The 20370-nt window shown below is 44.4% G+C and overlaps 1 protein-coding gene across 1 annotated transcript in view; it reads right to left on the minus strand.

Annotated features, from left to right (window-relative positions):
• Positions 1-5687: 5687 nt before the first annotated feature.
• The window catches only part of LOC129825732 (alpha-1,6-mannosylglycoprotein 6-beta-N-acetylglucosaminyltransferase B-like), an 83785-nt gene continuing 69102 nt past the window's right edge, over positions 5688-20370 (minus strand). The window contains exons 12-18 of the mRNA XM_055885906.1: positions 17569-17574; positions 16180-16335; positions 15929-16075; positions 15622-15738; positions 11244-11318; positions 6989-7260; positions 5688-6669 (exon numbers count right to left, since the gene is read on the minus strand). Of these exons, the coding sequence (XP_055741881.1) occupies positions 6471-6669; positions 6989-7260; positions 11244-11318; positions 15622-15738; positions 15929-16075; positions 16180-16335; positions 17569-17574 (972 nt within the window). The 3' untranslated portion in view covers positions 5688-6470. The remainder of the gene's footprint in view (positions 6670-6988; positions 7261-11243; positions 11319-15621; positions 15739-15928; positions 16076-16179; positions 16336-17568; positions 17575-20370) is intronic.

Genomic DNA, 20370 nt, shown 5'->3' on the forward strand with positions numbered 1-20370 from the left:
GCCTTGCTGCTGTTCCAGTTTCAACTGTTCTGCCTGAGGTTATGGAACCCCTACCTGTCCCAGACCTGCTGTTTTCAACTCTTAATGATCGGCTATGAAAAGCCAACTGACATTTATTCCTGATTATTTTTTGACCATGCTTGTCACTTATGAACATTTTGAACATCTTGGCCATGTTCTGTTATAATCTCCACCCGGCACAGCCAGAAGAGGACTGGCCACCCCTCATAGCCTGGTTCCTCTCTAGGTTTCTTCCTAGGTTTTGGCCTTTCTAGGGAGTTTTTCCTAGCCACCGTGCTTCTACACCTGCATTGCTTGCTGTTTGGGGTTTTAGGCTGAGTTTCTGTACAGCACTTCGAGATATTAGCTGATGTACGAAGAGCTATATAAAATAAACTTGATTTGATTTGATTTGAATGTCAAAATCAAATCAAATCACATTTTATTTGTCACATACACATGGTTAGCAGATGTTAATGTGAGTGTAGCTAAATGCTTGTGCTTCTAGTTACGACCATGCAGTAATACCTAACAAGTAACCTAACAATTTCACAACAACTACCTTATACACACAAGTGTAAAGGAATGAATAAGAATATGTACATAAAAATATATGAATGACTGATGGCCGAACGGCATAGGCAAGATGCAGTAGATGGTATAGAGTACCGTATATACATATGAGATGAGTAATGTAGGGTATGTAAACATTATATAAAGTGGCATTGTTTAAAGTGGCTAGTGATACATTTATTACGTCAATTTTTCCATTATTAAAGTGGCTAGAGTTGAGTCAGTATGTTTTCAGCAGCCAATCAATGTTAGTGATGGCTGTTTAACAGTCTGATGGCCTTGAGATAAAAGCTGTTTTTCAGTCTCTCGGTCCCTCTATCACTCCAGTATCCCTGCACATTGTAAATATGGTACTGGAACTGACCCTGTATATGGTATGCTTACTTTGTGTTTTTCTTATTTCTTATTTTTATATCTTGTGTTTTTGTTCTACCTTGTTATTGTTAGTATTACATTGTTATTGATTACTGCATTGTTGGGGTTAGAGCTTGCAAGAAAGGCATTTGACTGTACTTGTGCATGTGACATTAAAACTTGAAACATGAAAAACACAGCAAAAGGACAATACTGGAACAAAATGGAATCCTACTACAACAGCTCCGACGCTCGTCAGATGTGGCAAGGCTTGCAGACTATTACAGATTACAAATAAAGACCCAACCGTGAGTTGCCCAATGATGCCTCCCTCCCAGACGAGCTAAATGCCTTCTATGCTCGCTTGAGGTAAACAACACGAGCCATGCATGAGGGTTCCCACTGTTCCGAGCGACTATGCCATCTAACTCTCTATGGCTCAAGGGGGGTAAGACTTTTAGAAGGGTTAACATTTGCAAGGCCAGGGACCAGACGCAATACCAGGGCATGTGCCCATCCACATCGACGGGGCTGTAGTGGATGTTCCTTGGTGTACACATATCTTAGTTAACATGGTCCGTACACACCCACATAGTCGTGAAGAGGGCACAACAGCACCGTTTCTCCCTCCAGAGGCTGAAAAGATTTGTCATTGGCCACCAGATTCCCAAGAGGATTTACAGCTGCACCACTTCAAGTTTCTATAGAGAGTAGAGCGGACGGCCCATGCCATCACTGGGGCCCGAGCTCCCTGCTATCCAGGACCTGTATACCAGGCAGTGTCTGAGGAAGGCCCAGAAAATTGCAAAAGACTTCAGCCACACAAGCCATTGACTGTTCTCTCTGCTACCATCTGGCATGCAAACGGTACCATAGCATTTTCCGAGACAGCTTCTGTATCCAAGCAATAAGACTGCTGAACAGCCAATGAATGGCTATCCGGACTATCTGCACGGACTCTGTGCACACTCACACGGACACATATTGACGCCACACACATACTGACTCCACACACACGATCACACATCATATATGCTGCTGCTACATTTTACTCTTATCTATCCTGATGCCTAGTTACTTTACCCCTACCTACATGTCCAAATCTACCTTAACTACCACGTATGCCTGCACATTTAGATGTTATTGGTACTCCTTGTACAATGCATTTGGAAAGTATTCAGACTCCTTGACTTTTTCCACATTTAGTTACGTTACAGCCTTATTCTAAAAAACAATATCCTCATCAATCTACACACAATACCCCATAAGACAAAGCAAAAACTGTTTTTTAGACTTTACTTATTTGCTATGAGAATTGAAATTGAACTCAGGTGCATCCCGTTTCCATTGGTCATCCTTGAGATGTTTCTACAACTTGAGTCCACCTGTGGTAAATTAAGTTGATTGGACATGATTTGGAAAGGCACACATCGGTCTATATAAGGTCCCACTGTTGAAAGTGCATGTCAGAGCAAAAACCAAGCCATGAAGTCGAAGGAGTCGTCCATAGAGCTCCGAAACAGGATTGTGTCGAGGCACAGATCTGGGGAAGGGTACAAAAACATTTTTGCAGCATTGAAGGTCCCCAAGAACACAGTGGCCTCCATTCTTAAATTGAAGAAGTTTGAAACCACCAACACTCTTCCTAGAGCTGGCCACCTGGCTAAACTGAGCAATCGGGGAGAAGGGCCTTGGTCAGGGAGGTGACCAAGAACCTGGTGGTCCCTCTGACAGAGCTCCAGAGTTCCTCTGTGGAGATGGGAGAATCTTCCAGAAGGACAACCATTTCTGCAGCACCCTGCCAATTAAGCCTTTCTGGTAGAGTGGCCAGATGGAAGGCACCTAACGACTCTCAGACGATGAGAAACCACATTCTTTGGTCTTATGAAACCAAGATTGAACTATTTGGCCTAAATGCCAAGCGTCACGTCTGGAGGAAACCTGGATTTGAAATCAAATCAAATTGTATTTGTCACATGCGCTGAATACAACAGGTAGAACAGGTGGCGCATGTGACAAATACAATTTGATTTGATTTCAAATCCAGGTTTCCTCCAGACGTGACGCAAATACAATTTGATTTGATAAGAGCTGTACAGTAAGCTGAAGGAGGGAGTTAGGTGAGCCAGAACTACTGCATGGCATTTAAATGACCCTTTCTACATTCGATTCTTGACCATGACAGTTGAACACTCTCCAGAAAACAACACACATATAAATGCAAAGACAGCCTCTTGAGAATCAAGATGCTCCAACCTGTGCTGTTGGCTTTCTACAGTCTAATCCTCTCATCTCCTTACCAGCAGAGATGCACTGTAGCTTATGAGATAATAATATATTATAGACCTCTCTGCTTCTTCAGCCCACTTTCACCTCACAAAGTCACAGTTAGACCGCTGCTTAACGCATGGTGGAGTTACACCAGCTGGGGAATGTGAACTGGCAGCATTGTAATTACTGGGGAATTAGCTGGGGAATTACCTGCAGCATTAAAGAAACATCTATGGTCTGTAATAGAGTTATGTCATTGGCAAAGGTAGTGTGAGGGGATGGGGTTTTTCTTTCAGTAAATGCCATGGGATCTTTAGTGACTACAGAGTCAGGACCTCAGATTAACATCTCAATCAAAAGGACGGTTGGGCGAAGGGAGAGCCTCCCGACAGGGCGCAGACGTCAGTCAGTCTAGTTTTGACTTACATTTGGTTAAATTGTCAACTAACATGAATTCAACGTGAACTCAACAAAAACTATCACCATGTCATTGAATTTAGGTTCAAAGTTAGTTGGAACAGGAAAAGCTCATCGGCTCCCTCACCCCGTTCCCATCTCTCTCCTCCTCCTTGCCATCCTTCAGTTCTCACTCCTGTACCTGTGCTTTATCAAGCTTGAGTTCACAGACAGGAAAATTATGATTAGAATGGGCTTAAATGTGTCTCTCCATTAAACTCAGGTGACAATGGAGTATAAGCACCTTCATTAAGCTAGCAAATTCCAATCATCTTCTCTCTACATATCTCATTTAAACTTCTCTTATCTTGGCTAAGAGTGTTCAGCATTTCTGGAGCAGGTATGATGAGAATGTCTTTCACGTCACCTCAGCCATTTTGTGCATGTCAGGCTAGTGTGGTACAAAAAGTTGGCGGATTAATTCTGGCACTATAAAATGTCATTAAATCCCATATCACCTCAACTAACTCATGTAACACAAACATAACGTACAATACACCACACCAATACTCAACAAGGCAGAGTACTGAAGTTGTGATTCAAGTCAGTAGTAGATATATCTACTGGACAAAACATTAAAAGAAAGACCTAATTGGAAAAAGTTTCTCATTGCAGATTGAAATGCACATATCTCACCATTCCATTAAAACAATTTACACTGTTGGACAGAATGAGCCATTTTCCTTTTTAATATCTGGACGGACTGCCACAAAAAACTTGTGCAGACATGACGTTGGCACAGACCGTTGGAGATAAAAGTTTGATATAGCTCTCAGGACTATGAATGGCCTGGTTCCCATAGGAACCCTGTATGGTAGACACCTGTTTGAAGTTGGAGCTTGCAGGTTTGCCTGTAGACATCCTCCCTCTCTCTCTTCAGGCATGAAGGTAGGTTCATCTTTCTAATTTCTACCGTCTCTATTTTCCCCCTGCAGAGTTGCGAGGCTCTCTGTTACCTCCAGAGAGGAGTGATACACAACCTGGTAATGGCATCTTAATCAGGACAACCACAGGAGGGAGAAGACCGTGGGAGGACCAACAGGAGTTTGGAACTAAAACTTTGTTTAGTCATCAGCGCAGATTGTCTGATGTGTTGGTTAATGTCATTCACTGAAATGATAGAATCAGTCATGTGTTTCAGAGTGTCTTTCATGTGTTTTATGAACAAGTGATCTACTTGTGGAAGAATCGTAAAATTCACATCAGATAATGTAGAAATGTCTCCATCAGTTTCCTTCACTAAATCCATATTGGTGCCTCTATATCAAAATCTATGTAAATGAATACTAGTACATTATTGGCAGCCTCAACAAGTGAATGATGACGTTCATTTTACACCCAGGTCAGGGAATGGGAAATGCTGATGAGGGCTATCAACCCTGTTGATTGCAAAGGGATAATTGATTGTCTACAGTATATGGGCTTTCTCAACATCTACCTCCAGCTCAATCTCCCTCAGACAGACTGGGGCATGGACCGGCTCCCCTGCAAACTCACTTTACTGGGTCTCATCATGGTATTGGGGTATGGCAACTGTGGAGTATAAGTTTGTGTTTGACGGTTACTTCAGTAAATCATTGGTGTCTACAAGACAAAATCCTGAAGTCGGACAGACCAAGATAGCAAAGAACTGTAGAGCTGCTGGTTGTGGTGAGATGATTGAGAGGTGGGATCTATTGCATCTAGAGCCATGGATAAGCCAACACTACTCTCCGTCCCAACAGAACTCACTCTGAGATCTGCACCATCTAAATGCAGCCTTCCACCCACTCTGGCAACCTTCTCACGAATTGTCTGTGGGTATTTAGGCACCACTCCATGAACTAAATGAGTCCAAGCCAACAGTGCCTGCAGAGAAATCACCAACTCTGAAAGAAGTCATTAGAACATTCTCTTCCATTTGACTTTGTGAAATTGACCAAAAAAGATCACTTTACACTCAATTGCTTTTCTAAATCTACAGACTCATTCATGTCTCAAGACATAACCTGGCTCTTAAACTTGTTTTTGAGTTAAAGAGTTATACCAGAATGTGTCAATTGTATTTTTTATTAATCAACACTTGTATGTTATATAATAATATAACAAATATACTAATGTATGAGACATGGAAAATATTACATCTATTAGTGCATCTACTGTACAAATATCCCAACTGCATTATGATCAAAGTATTTCACAGAACATTACATTCCATACAGTATCTGCATGTCACTTGAAGCAATGCAGATATTAGCAACTATAGCATTGCAATACAATTATCAGGGATATCATTTTGAATCCCCTCATTTCTGTGTTCCTCATAACTCCATCCCCCTAACATTCCTGTTGTTGGACCCAATGTAGTCCATAAAGACTATTGTAAAACTTTCACCTTATAGCAGCGTCATCACTTTAGCAGGGTACAGTACAATCATGCATTTCCCTGAGATGAATTATGTCAGCCACACGTCTTGTTGGGCAGCCATTTTGTGGGTTTGGCGACCAGGTATTTAGTAATTTCAGAATTGCCAATGCACTGAGCCTCCGGTCAGAGCAGCAGGTAGGGAGTCTCATTTTTCTCACTTTAACATTATCCAGCTGTCCAGTTCCATGAAGCCGTCCCCCCTGTGCTATAATGATACAAGCAGTGATCTTTTGTACAGCTGCTCCTCTACCCCATGGCGACCGACCCTACTGGTTCCTCTGTGTCACCCACAGTGACCTCCAGCAGAGCCATCCTCCTCAGTGTCCCTCCCACCTATAGAAAGGGCCTCTGGGATGGCCAAGGCTGAGGGAGTGGTGGCAGGTCATCTTCCCCCAGGTGCTGGTCACAGTCATAAGCAGTCCCTGCACAGCGCCACCTGGCCCTTACGGTAGTCCCTGCAGGGACAGAGGCGGTGGTACTTGGTGTTGGCCCCAGCACAGCTGAACAGCAGAGGGTCTTTCTGGAGGCCACACTCACTACTCTCCACTGAGAAGGCTGGGAAGATGTGGTTGATCTCAGCCTCCACCCCCTCACACTGCACCTCCAGCCTGGGCGGAGACACCAGACAGACATTTCTTCATATATCATTATTCATATTAAGTCATGTGATTTACATTATAATCAATGTTTTAAAAAGGCTTCATAAATGGCTATCAATATCATTACACCAAAGCACATTGGGTAGTAGTGCATTAGAATGAGGGAGGATATTCAGAAGAATTTAAGATGCTCATATTCATTGTTTGTTTCCTCAGTGATCATGCTGTATAACAGAATCTGCTGAACGTTAAATTACAAGATGAATGTTGTGTAACAGATGGTGGTGTGATCACATGGTGGTGAAGGGAGGCAGCAGCAGTAGCTCACCCGCTGAAGGCCTCTTTGATATTAATGAAGCGGTAGAAGGCGGGCTCACAGATCAGGCCTGCGCTCTGGCACGCATCTATACATGACTGGCCCTCCAGGGAGGCCAGCAGCCTCAGGGCGCTAAGCGGGGGCCAGGAGGGGGGAGTGCTGATGTTGGAGGCCCAGGCCAGGGCACTGGAGTTGGGCAGCAGGACAAAGGGGCTGGGGGGGCTGCCTGGCCAACTGCTGGAGGAATTCGCTGAGGGAAATGGAGCTTCGGGTGCACAGAATTCCTGCCGAGTACAATACAACAGAATAACTACACAATCTGGCTATTCAGCATTACATTCATCAATCAATTCTACTGTAGCCTACATTCAGCTTTGAAGCGGCAGGTAGCCTAGTGGTTAGAGTGTTGAGCCAGTAACCAAAAGGTCGTAACCAAAATAGCCAAGCCGACAAGTTGAAAAATCTGTCGGTGCCGTTGAGCAAGGCTTAACCCTAATTTGCTCCAGGTGGGTTGTACTAATATGACTGACCCTGTAAAACAACACCTTTCACTGCACCTATCCTGTGTGTGACAATATATATATTTTTTTTTATTAATTCAGCTGTGAACTATACATTCATTTATTAGCTATACATTCTGATGGGTTCTGATTTAGACAGAATAATAAAAGCAGCATCACCATAGCTCTTATGACATACACATTGTCTTCCAGCCTCCTGGAATAATATGAATATACAGTACCAGTCAAAAGTTTAGACACACCTACTCATTCAAGGGTTTCTTTATTTTTACTATTTTCTACACAAGTAAAATAATAGTGAAGACATCAAAACCAGGAAATAACACATATGGAATCATGCAGTAAACAAATCAAAATATATTTTATATTTGAGATTCTTCAAAGTAGCCACCCTTTGCCTTGACAGCTTTGAAAACTATTGGCATTCTCTCAACCAGCTCATGAGATAGACACCTGGAATACATCTCAATTAACAGGTGTGCGTTGTTAATTTGTGGAATTTCTTTCCTTCTTAATGCGTTTGAGTAAATCAGTTGTGTTGTGACAAGGTAGGGGTTGTATACAGAAGATAGCCTTATTTGGTAAAAGACCAAATCCATTTTAACAGCTCAAATAAGCAAAGCGAAACGACAGTCCATCATTACTTTAAGACATGAAGGTCAGTCAATACGTAAAACTACGTAACTCAATACGTAACTTTGAAAGTTTCTTCAAGTGTAGTCGCAAAAACCATCAAGCGCTATGATAAAACTGGCTCTCATGAGGACCGCCACAGGAAAGGAAGACCCAGAGTTACCTCTGCTGCAGAGGATAAGTTCATTAGAGTTAACTGCACCTCAGATTGCAGCCCAAATAAATGCTTCAGAGTTCAAGTAACAGACACATCTCAACAACTGTTCAGAGGAGACTGCGTGAATCAGGCCATTGTCGAATTGCTGCAAAGAAACCACTACTAAAGGACACCAATAAGAAAAAGCGGCTTGCTTAGGCCAAGAAACACGAGTAATGGACATTCGACTGGTGCAAATCTGGCCTTTGGTCCGATGAGTCCAAATTTGCGATTTTTGTTTCCAGCCGCCATGTCTTTGTGAACGGATGATCTCTGCATGTGTGGTTCCCACCGTGAAGCATGGAGGAGGAGGTGTGATGGTGTGGGGGTGCTTTGTTGGTGACACTGTCTGTGATATATTTTGAATTCAAGGCACACTTAACTTGCATGGCTACCATAGCATTCTGTAGCAATATGCCATCCCATCTGGTTTGTGTTGAGGGGGACTATCGCTTCTTTTTCAACAGGACAATCACCCAAGACACCTCCAGGCTGTGTAAGGGCTATTTGACTAAGAAGGCGAGTGATGGAGTGCTGCGTCAGATGACCTGGCTTCCACAATCACCCAACCTCCACCCAATTGAGATGGTTTGGGATGAGTTGGACCACAAAGTGAAAGAAAAGTAGCCAACAAGTGCTCAGCATATGTGAGAACTCCTTCAAGACTGTTGGAAAAGCATTCCAGGTGAAGCTGGTTGAGAGAATGCCAAGAGTATGCAAAACTGTCATCAAGAATCTAAAATATATTTTGATTTGATTAACACTTTTTGGTATACTACATGATTCCATATATGTTATTTCATTATTTTCTACATTGTAAAAACTAAGAAAAACCCATGAATGAGTAGGTGCGTCAGAACTTTTGACTGGTACTGTATATACACACATACCGGTATACATAATTTTGATAGCAGGACACTGTAAAGTCCATTATCCCCCTGAAGAGTATGAATCCTAAGCAACCTGCCTACACATAGTTTGAAGAACAACATAGCTACTGTAGTAGGTTGAAGCTGTGTGCTGGAAACCCTAGGTAGGGCATGGGTGAAATAGGCAATGTGGTGCTCATGGGAATTTCCTTTATTTTTTCAGCTTCAGACCAATGCCTATTCTCAATTAAAACCTTGTTTTTAAATTCCAAGGTTTTTACACTGAAAGGTGATTATGCAACATTATTATACAACATAATTAAGCAATAAGGCCCAGGGGGGTGTGGTACATGGCCAATATATCACATCTAAGGGCTGTTCAACATCTCAACCACTATTTGTATCAGTTTGAATCACTTTCAATGGGGGCATTTATTTTGAAGGTGAACAGCAAATTCCATTATTGTGGCTACTTTCTCACAGGTGTGCGCGAAAAATATCCAACACTTGGCAGAGTTGTTAGTTTGGCACTGTGTAAGAGTGTACTGGAATGTATTATGGATATTAAACTGATGAGTTTCTCTGATGTTAGCAAGCATGCATTTGCACCGCTTACATATTCTTTCAGAAATGCTACAAAAAGGTAGCATCTTTGGCACTTAACGGACAGAAATGAGCACGTGAGAGCGATAAATTATAAATTGTCAAAAAACTGTTACACCTACAAAATGTAGTCAATCTGGCATTTTTTAAATCCCGATGGTCGCTTTATGGACGCTATAGTCCCGTTTTAATCCGACGTCTAGAATTTTAGCTAGGTAGGCGCAAGAAATACTCTGCTATGTGGTTCTCAGTAACGGCTCATGACAAGAGGCGGGGAGTGTGTTGAGTAACTCCAATCAAGTTGATTTGCGAATTTTCATTGATATTGGTGTCATATTGCCTTAGATATGATGGTAGGGAGATTTGAATTTAACACTGAAGTATCGTCATGTCTATAATACTGTTATACCACCAATAATCAAATGAGTTTCAGGCAGGAATCAACCCTGGGAGAGCACCTCCCCCAGTTGGGCCTATTCATAAGGAACAGGTCATAATATTTCTGCGACATCTTCCTCTGACCCCCAGCCCGGTTTATTAAACAGGCTCCCAGCGCCCTGCTGCAATAACCAGGCCTCCTCCACTCCACCACACCACGGCCCCCAGGCCCTGGGCTACTGCTCAACAGGAAAACAGGGCGAGCTGTCACACACCTCATCCGGAGTCTGTGTGTGTGTGTGTGTGTGTCATGAGAAAGCAGTATAAAAATTCTAAATAAAGAATCCGTGAGGATCATGGGGGTCAGTGCTGCCCACGGAGGAGGATAGAAGGGTTGTCGCTGATTGGGAGTCTGGGCTCGTACATGTCAGGCGGGCAGTCTCAGTCAGTCACAGCCCACTGAGCACACTACCCTGTGTGATGGACAGATGGGGGAGTGGATCAGAGCTGGGCATAGGCCACCCTATTTCAGCTTTTCTCCCACTGCCACGGCCTTAACCAGACTGGCAGACAGGCCCCTCTGTGCACCGCACAAATCATCTCAGCATGATGAACGTACTGGAGCATGACAATGTGTGTAATTGTGCAAAGAAATATTAAAAGGCTTTTAGTGTGTGTGTGGTTGTGTGCGTGGAAGCAGAAGTCCCTACAAGAATAGTAAATGAACAAACATCTGACCAACTGGGGACATTTTGTTAGTCCCCACAAGGTCAAATGCTATTTCTAGGTGGTTTGGGGTCAAGGTGAGAATTAGTGTTAGGTTTAAAATTAGGTTCAGGGTTTGGAGCTAGGGGTAGTTTTAGGGTTAGGGAAAAGAAGATTTTGAATGAACTGAATTGTGTGTCCCCACAAGGTTAGTTAAACAGGACTGTGGGTGTGCAAGTTAGCTCTTTTATATGTATACAGTACCGTGTGACTTCATCTTGCCTGTGCATAAATAAATGTGGATGAGGTTGGCTGCACCATCTCCAGGGTAATGAAGGCCAGTGTATGCAACACAAACCCACCTGGTTCTGGATGTAAGCATGCACTCTCTCCAGCATCCCCTCACAGGTGTACTCATAGGGCAGATATGGCTCCACCTGCAGAAAGGAAATCATACACCGTCACACACCATCGGCTTCAGACCTCCAACACCACAGATATAATAGTACTGAAACGGTTTACCGTTAATCAAAGCTGACATATTCATTAAGGTAATTGTGAACGGCTTCATTATGAGCTGCTTCATATTATAATCAATGACCTCCTACATCACAGGTGACAGCCTTTGACTTGATTTCATTACTCTATTAACATTGACTACATCAATATGACAAACAATGGATTAAGCTGACAATCGACCACAGGTTATGTACGAGCTGCTAAACCGAATGTCTGAATCTTTTTAACAACTCACTGGAGGATGTGATGACCATCCCACTTTTGACCTTTACCAGATCATGTGAAAACTTCCTCCAGAGCTGGCATATTTCAGTGTTACAGGTTAGAACGTATGTTACATACACAACAGATGCTGTGACACTGCGGTGAAAACAGCACAGAGAAGGCATTTATTTTCAATGCAGCAGTAAACACACGTTAGTCATCAGTGTGAAAGGATGAAGTCTGCAGGTCAATGCTTTCTATTTTGCTGTTATCCAAATTCTATTTGGGTTAGATTACATAAATAATTATGATGTATGTTGGAGTGGGAAATGTTCAATCAGTGTGATGGTACTGTAGTCCCATTCCACATCACCTAACCTAAGATGTCTGTGCCATTTAAAAGATATTTCATTGTTTACCATCAGGCCTCTCAGAGGCACTTGGGCTTTTAAACTGATAAATGGTTCCTTCTAGCATTCACTTCCTTTTAGCGCTCACTTACTCGTTTATTTCATCTGAGTTTAATGAAACGTATCTGGCACCTCATCAGCTATTCCAGAATGCAATTTGCCTTTTGGGCATCTTTATATAATGGAAAGAAACGGAACAGGAAAGTAACTGCTCTCCATGGAGTCTGAATTCAATTCAGCTTTAGAATACATGTACATCTCTAAACCGACCGCATTTCCTGCATACATACTCATCATTTCTGACCAGTATACCTGATTACAATATCACCAGTGGTGTAAAGTTCTTAAGTAAAAATACTAGAAAGTATTACTTAAGTAGTTTTTTGTGGGGTATCTATTCTTTAATTTACTATTTATATTTTTGACAACTTTCACTTCACTACTTTCCTAAAGAAAAGAATGTACTGTTTACTTCATACATTTTCCATGACACCCAAAAGTACGAGTTACATTTCGAATGCTTAGCAGGACAGAAAGATTTGCCAATTCACACACTTATCATGAGAACAACCCTGATTATCCCTACTGCTTCTGCCTCACTAAACACAAATGCTTTGTTTATGAATTATGTCTTGAGGTGTGCCTCTGGCTATCTGTAAAATAATAAAAGAAGAAAATCATGCCATCTGGTTTGCTTAATATAAGTAATGTGAAATGATTTATAAGTATAATTAAAACCAAATAATTTTAGACTTTTACTGGGTGACTTTCACTAGAGTCCTTTTCTATTAAGGTATCTTTACTTTTACTCAAGTATGACAATTGGGTACTTTTTACACCACTGAATATCACAGGGATTAGTATTGTTGTTCACCCACATTGGATCAAAGAGGGGACATGTTTTTCTTCATTTGGAAAGTATTCAGACCTCTTGACTTTTTCCTCATTTTGATACAGCCTTATTCTAAAATGTATTACATTCATTTTCCCCTAATCAATCTACACATAATACCCCATAATGACAAATCAAAAACAGATTTTTAGACATTTTTGCAAATGTATACATTGGGGGGGGTATCACATTTACATAAGGATTCAGACCCTTTTTACTCAGTACTTTGTTGAGGCATCTTTGGCAGTGATTACATCCTTCAGTCTTCTTGGGTATGATGCTATAAGCTTGGCACACAAGTATTTGGAGAGTTCCTACCACTCTTCTCTGTAAATTCTCTCAAGCTCTGTCGGGTTGGATGGGGAGCATCGCTGCACAGCTATTTTCAGGTCTCTCGGAGATGTTTGATCGGGTTCATGTCCGGGCTCTGGCTGGGCCACTCAAGGACATTCAGAGATATGTCCCGAAGCTACTCCTGCGTTGTCTTGATTGTGTGCTTAGGGTCGTTGTCCTGTTGGAAGGTGAATCTTCACCCCTAGTCTGAAGATCCTGAGGGCTTTGGAGCAGGTTTTCATCAAGGATCTCTCTGTACTTTTCTCTGTTCATCTTTCCCTCGAACCTGAATAGTCTCCCAGTCCCTGCTGCTGAAAAACATCCCCAAAGCATGATGCTGCTATCAACATGCTTCCCCGTAGGGATGGTGCCAGGTTTCCTCCAGACGTGACACTTGGCATTCAGGCCAAAGAGTTCTATCTTGGTCTCATCAGACCAGAGAATCTTGTTTCTCATGGTCATAGTCTTTTAGGTGCCTTTTGGCAAACTCTAAGCGGGCTGTCATGTGCCTTTTACTGAGGAGTGGCTTCCGTCTGGCCACTCTACCACAAAGGCCTGATTGGTGGAGCGCTCCAGAGATGGTTGGCCACTGTGTTCTTGGGGATCTTCAATGCTACATAATTTCTTTGGTATCCTTCCCCAGATCTGTGCCTCGACACAATCCTGTCTAGGAGCTCTACAGACAATTTCTTCAACCTCAGGGCTTGATTTTTGCTCTGACTTGCTCTGAACTGTCAACTGTGGGACCTTACTGTATATAAACAGTAAACAGTAAACAAACAGATTTGCCTTTCCAAATCATGTCCAATCAATTTAATTTGCCACAGGTGGACTCCAATCAAGTTGTAGAAACATCTCAAGGATGATCAATGGAAACAGGATGCACCTGAGCTCAATTTCAAGTCTCATAGCAAAGGGTCTGAATACTTATGTAAAATGTGATATGTTTTTATTTGTAATAAACTTGCTAACATAAAAACCTGTTTTCATTTTGTCATTATGGGGTATTGTGTGTAGATTGATGAGGAAACACATTTATTTAATACATTTTAGAATAAGGCTGTAATGTAACAAAATGTGGAAAAGGTCAAGGGGTCTGGGGCCTCCGGGTGGCGCAAAGGTCTAAAGCACTGCATCGCAGTGCTTGAGGCGTCACTACAGACCCGGGTTCGATCCTAGGCTGTATCACAACCAGCCGTGAACGGGAGTCCCATAGGGCGGCGCACAATTGGCCCAGCGTCGTCCAGGTTAGGGGAGGGTTTGGCCGAAGGGAGCTTTACTTGCTCATTGCACTCTAGTGACTTCTTGTGGTGGGCCAGGTGTCTACAGCCTAACTTCGGTCATCAGTTGAAAGGTGTTTCCTCCAACACATTGGTGTGGCTGGCGTCCGGGTTAAGTGGGCGGGTGTTAAGGAGCGTGGTTTGGCAGGTCATGATTCGCCTCTCCCGAGCTCATTGAGGAGTTGCAGCGATGAGACAAGATCTTAATGGGATATGACGAAAAAAGTGGGGTAAAAAAATGTATATTACAAAAATGTAAAAATCAAGGGGTCTAACCACTTTCTGAATGCACTGTATATCAACATAATGAGAAGTGTTTGTGTCCTGTATTATTTAGTTGTTTTGTTTTCCTCCTGCCCCTCTCCTCCACTCCTACCCATTACATGCACGTGGTCTACCACAGCATTTCATCAAGTGGATGCTCCGTTTTGGTTCCCTCAGCAGCAAGTCTGGGCTATATTTAACCTGCCATTATTTCCCGCGTGTTGAGGGATCGATTGGCCGTACCTTGCATGTTGGCCTGGCGACAGATTGAGCACAGCATGATAGATTAATATAATCTCCAGTAGACAATGGTTAGTGCCTGGAGAAGACAGTATGGGCCCTCTGGAAGACTGCCATACTAACCCAGGTGTCTGCTGCCCAGTTTACCTACTAAGCAACTCCATCTCTGAGGCAATTAGGACTAAAGTCCTTGGAAGGAGCCAGCTATGCAGTTTGCAGTTACACTGGATCCTGTGATTAACAGCTCAATTAGCCATGTGAGAGAGAAGTGGGTCACAACTGGAAATACAGTCTGTGGGAGAGGAGATTATATACCTCCACTGCACCATTAATCATATGCGTAGGTAATGTTTATACTCAAGACTTTCTTTAACATGAGAAGCAGTGAAGATAATACATCTGAAAGGTCATTTGTCTCTGAACAGCCACGCTTATCTCTGTGAAATCATGTGGTCCTCTGTAGCCAGGATAGTTGGTTTGATTCCCGGGACCATCCATGCTTAAAATGTATGCACACATGACTAAGTCGCTTTGGATAAAAGCGTCTGCTAAATGGCATATATTATATTATCATCTCAAGTGAAATTAGCATACTAACCTTGGTCCTCATGATGTCACGTATGGCAGACTCAAACTCTTGGGAGTTGTTGAAATCCACCGTGATGACATGAGGCCTGCCTATATACTGCTCAGCATAGGGATGCTGTGAGGAGACCTGATGGAGGAATTAACACAATACTATATCAGTCAATACAGTCTCCATCCAGACAATACATGGACACAGCCACGAGCAGAGAAGAACACGAGTCAGGTTGAGGCCTACCTTGCACTAATTCACTGACTAACATTCATGTTTTCGACAGTATGGAGACAGTCCACTGACACCACAGAGACAACCCGCTCACCTGTCTGGAAGTGGGCTTCCCTCTGAAGAACTCATGGTTGAGGGAACTGTGGGACGGCTTAAACTTGGGCTGCAGGAAGATGCAGCCGTTGGCTATGGCCTCTAAAGGGGCTGGCCCTTCGTATGGGAAGCCAAACCCAATGAAAAGCTTGTTTGAGAGAGGAAAAGAAAAATATTAACCAAACTGCTGCTGTTTACTGGCAACTTGTACTTGAAGTATATTATATAAAAAGGTATTGAAACCCTCCATACCTTGGCCTTTCTGAGCAGCTGTTGCAGCTCTTGTTGGGGCAGCAGGCCGTGGTTTTTGACAAAAGCAGGCACCTCTGGAGGGCGCTGTGTCTCATAATAGACAGTCCCATGGATATCCATGTAGCGGTGCAGAATGGTCAGGAACCTTTCCTTACCCTATGGGTCAATGGAACAAATGGCTAGGACGGACTGGGCACACAGTATAATCTACCTATCCACCCCAAATATGCAGAATGTAACTCCTTTTTTTTAACCAATTCTGTATGAGTTCAAAGTTCTTCTCAAACATAAAGTTATGTTCAGTGTGTTGGTTGCAGGCATAACCAAGACAGGGGCAAACATGTTATTCATGACATTGGCTGTCAGCCTCTTCCACTTAGAGATTCCTCCATATTATCTGTGTCACCCTCCTGGGACTGAAGAGCAAAGGAAAATGTGCTCAACATAAGAAGATTACAATAACATGGAGGTCATCTCTCAGAAGAGTTAAAACCCCTTGACTGATCGGCCTCTCAACCTGGAGAGCCTGTATGACTGACTGTTACTAGGATTAGTGGGGTGGCTACTGTAGCCTCTGGTGCATTCAGACATAGCCAATTAGAGGGGTGATCTGATTTCCTACACCAAGCAACAGCAGCACCAGGGCAAATGACACGATAATGGTCATAGAGTGTGAAGAGTAAGCATGGGTTTCACCTTGGCTACAGCAGCACACCGCTCACTGATCATAGAGATGTATTGGGTAAGCATGATTTACATATAGTGGTGAGGATGTTGTTTTGCTTCAAATCTTCAGTGGCATACTTAGCCTAACATAGAACATTTGTACTGAACACAATATAAATAAATATGTATGAGCTCTCCCTCTGTAGACTAAGAACCCTTCCAGTTGTAAATAGAACCACTGATGTCAATGCAGATGCTCCATATAAAAGAGCAAAGTAAAACTATCATTAGTAGAGAGCTGACATTCTGAGTATTGATTAAAACTCCACCTTTTGTATTTTCCTAAACCTGTTCTAGGGCAGCAGTTTATTGGTCTGACAGGGGGATGACAGATGCAGATAGACCAGGATCAACGCAACCCTCAGGCCTTTTTATAAAAACGCCAGTATCTTTATGGTAGATAGATGATTCACCTGAAACATCTTTCTGTGTCTGAAGAGCTGAAGCTGCTGACTCATTCCAAAACAATTGTAGTTAACTGTCTGGCACATTTAATGGAACATTAACGCATTCATTGTGCATGAACAGTATCAATCTCTATAAAAGGAATCTGCAGAGAAACCAAGCACACCAGGGACAGTCCGTACTACGGCTCAATGTAAAACAGCGTTTCAGAGGGTGTTCAAAACGTCAATCATTGACAGGAAGTGCAGGTATACTTACTTGGAGCTGGAGATGATCCATCAACATGGCATGAGAGCAGAATAGGAGGAAACCATGTGGGTAGGAGAAAAGAAAAGAGTGAGTGAGTGGGAGAGATAAAATGATAGTCATTTTGTCTCCTTGTGGACATACAGCTGTAGTACAACACATAGCTGACAAGCATGTGAACTGAAGAGCTGAGGATGATGCCAGAAGCAGTGAGGGGTAGTCAGTGTCGAGGGAGAGCCAGACACAGATGGCATTCATACTCATAAATATCATACCTCGCACGCCGTACCTCAAACTGTTCAGAGTGAGGGGGAACTCAATAAGCGTAGAGAGTGAGAGAACAAATGCAGCTGATTCAACCACGGGGAGGCGGCCAGACACATTAATAAGTGATGCCTTTTTCCTGTAGCTTGGAGGGAGAATTTACGCTAAACAAAAACAATTGCCACTTCCACAACACTCACACCTCTCTGGGGGTACATACATATACCTAGCGGATTGAAGTGTCATGCTTGGCAGATAGGAGAGAATAACTTAGGCATGTTTTAGCTTGTCGCTGGGAGTGGGGTGCACTCCATTTATCACACCATGACAGAATACACTGCAGAGTATAACAGACTGCTGACTGTTGTTGTCACGCCCTGGCCTTAGTATTATTTGTTTTCTTTATTATTTTAGTTAGGTCAGGGTGTGACATGGGGAATGTTTGTGTTTTATAGGTTTTGGGTGGTTATATGGTAAAGGGGTTGTTGGGTGTAGTGTATGGGTTTGTGTTGAGTGCATGTGTCTAGCTGTGTCTATGTTGGTGTAGTTGTCTAGGAGAGTCTATGGTTACCTGAATGGGTTCCCAATTAGAGACAGCTGATTTCTGTTGTCTCTGATTGGGAGCCATATTTAGGGTAGCCATGGGCTTTCATTTGATGTGGGTAATTGTCTATGTTATACGTTTGTAGCCTGTATGTGCACTTCGTTCTTAGCTTCACGATCGTTTTCTTGTTTTGTTTAGTGTGTAAGTGTTTTTGTTTCGTTTTGCCTTCGTCATTAAATAAATGAAGATGGCTTATTTTCCTCATGCTGCGTGTTGGTCCGTCTCTCCTCCACACGATCGTGACAGAATTACCCACCAATACAGGACCAAGCGGCATGTAAAGCGGCAACAGGACCCACCTACACAGGATTCTTGGACATGGGAGGAGATACTGGATGGTAAGGGGCCGTGGGCACAACCGGGAGAATATCGCCTTCCTCGTGAAGAGCTGGAGGCAGCTAAAGCCGAGAGGAGGCGATATGAGGAGGCTGCACGGAGACAAGGCTGGAAGCCCGTGAGTACAACCCAAAAATTTCTTGGGGGGGGCCTTAAAGGGAGTGTGGCGAAGTCAGGTAGGAAACCTGCGCCTACTCCCTGTACTTACCGTGGAGAGCGAGAGTACGGGCAGACACCGTGTTACGCAGTAGAGCGCACGGTGTCTCCTGTACGCGTGCATAGCCCGGTTCGGTACATTTCAGCTCCACGTATCGGCCGGGCTAGACTGAGCGTTGAGCCGTATGTCATGAAGCCGGCCCAACGCATCTGGTCACCAGTGCATAAACCACGCACCAAGCCTCCTGTGTGTCCCCAGAGTCCTGTGCGTCCTGTTGCTGCTCCCCGCACTAGCCCTGAGATGCGTGTCCCCAGTCCGGTACCACCAGTTCCGGCACCACGCACTAGGCCTAATGTGCGCTCCCAGGGTCCAGTATGCCCTGTTCCTGCTCCCCGCACTAGCCCTGAGATGCGTGTCCCCAGCCCGGTACCACCAGTTCCGGCACCACGCACCAGGCCTACAGTGCGCCTCAGCCGGCAAGAGTCTGTCGTCTGCACAGCGATGCCTGAACTGCCCGTCTGCCAAGCGCCATCTGAGCCATCAGTCTACCCAGCGCCATCTGAGCCATCCGTCTACCCAGCGCCATCTGAGCCATCCGTCTGCCCCGAGCCATTAGAGCCGCCCGTCTGTCCCGAGCCGTCAGAGCCGTTCGTCAGTCAGGAGCCGCTAGAGCCGTTCGTCAGACAGGATCTGCCAGAGCCGCCAACCAGACAGGATCTGCCAGAGCCGCCAACCAGACAGGATCTGCCAGAGCCGCCAACCAGACAGGATCTGCCAGAGCCGCCAACCAGACAGGATCTGCCAGAGCCGCCAACCAGACAGGATCTGCCAGAGCCGCCAACCAGACAGGATCTGCCAGAGCCGCCAACCAGACAGGATCTGCCAGAGCCGCCAACCAGACAGGATCTGCCAGAGCCGCCAACCAGACAGGATCTGCCAGAGCCGCCAACCAGACAGGATCTGCCAGAGCCGCCAACCAGACAGGATCTACCAGATCCGTCAGCCAGCCATGAGCAGCCAGATCCGTCAGCCAGCCATGAGCAGCCAGATCCGTCAGCCAGCCATGAGCAGCCAGATCCGTCAGCCAGCCATGAGCAGCCAGATCCGTCAGCCAGCCATGAGCAGCCAGATCCGTCAGCCAGCCATGGGCCGTCCCTCAGTCCGGAGCTGCAGTCCCTCAGTCCGGAGCTGCCGTTCCTCAGTCCGGAGCTGCCCCTTATCCTGGTGCTGCCCCTTATCCTGGTGCTGCCCCTTATCCTGGTGCTGCCCCTTATCCTGGTGCTGCCCCTTATCCTGGTGCTGCCCCTTAGTCCGGAGCTGCCCCTTAGTCCGGAGCTGCCCCTTAGTCCGGAGCTGCCCCTTAGTCCGGAGCTGCCCCTTAGTCCGGAGCTGCCCCTTAGTCCGGAGCTGCCCCTTAGTCCGGAGCTGCCCCTTAGTCCGGAGCTGCCCCTTA

Source organism: Salvelinus fontinalis, chromosome 2, assembly GCF_029448725.1.
Source record: "Salvelinus fontinalis isolate EN_2023a chromosome 2, ASM2944872v1, whole genome shotgun sequence".
NCBI classification, from domain to species: Eukaryota; Metazoa; Chordata; class Actinopteri; order Salmoniformes; family Salmonidae; genus Salvelinus; species Salvelinus fontinalis.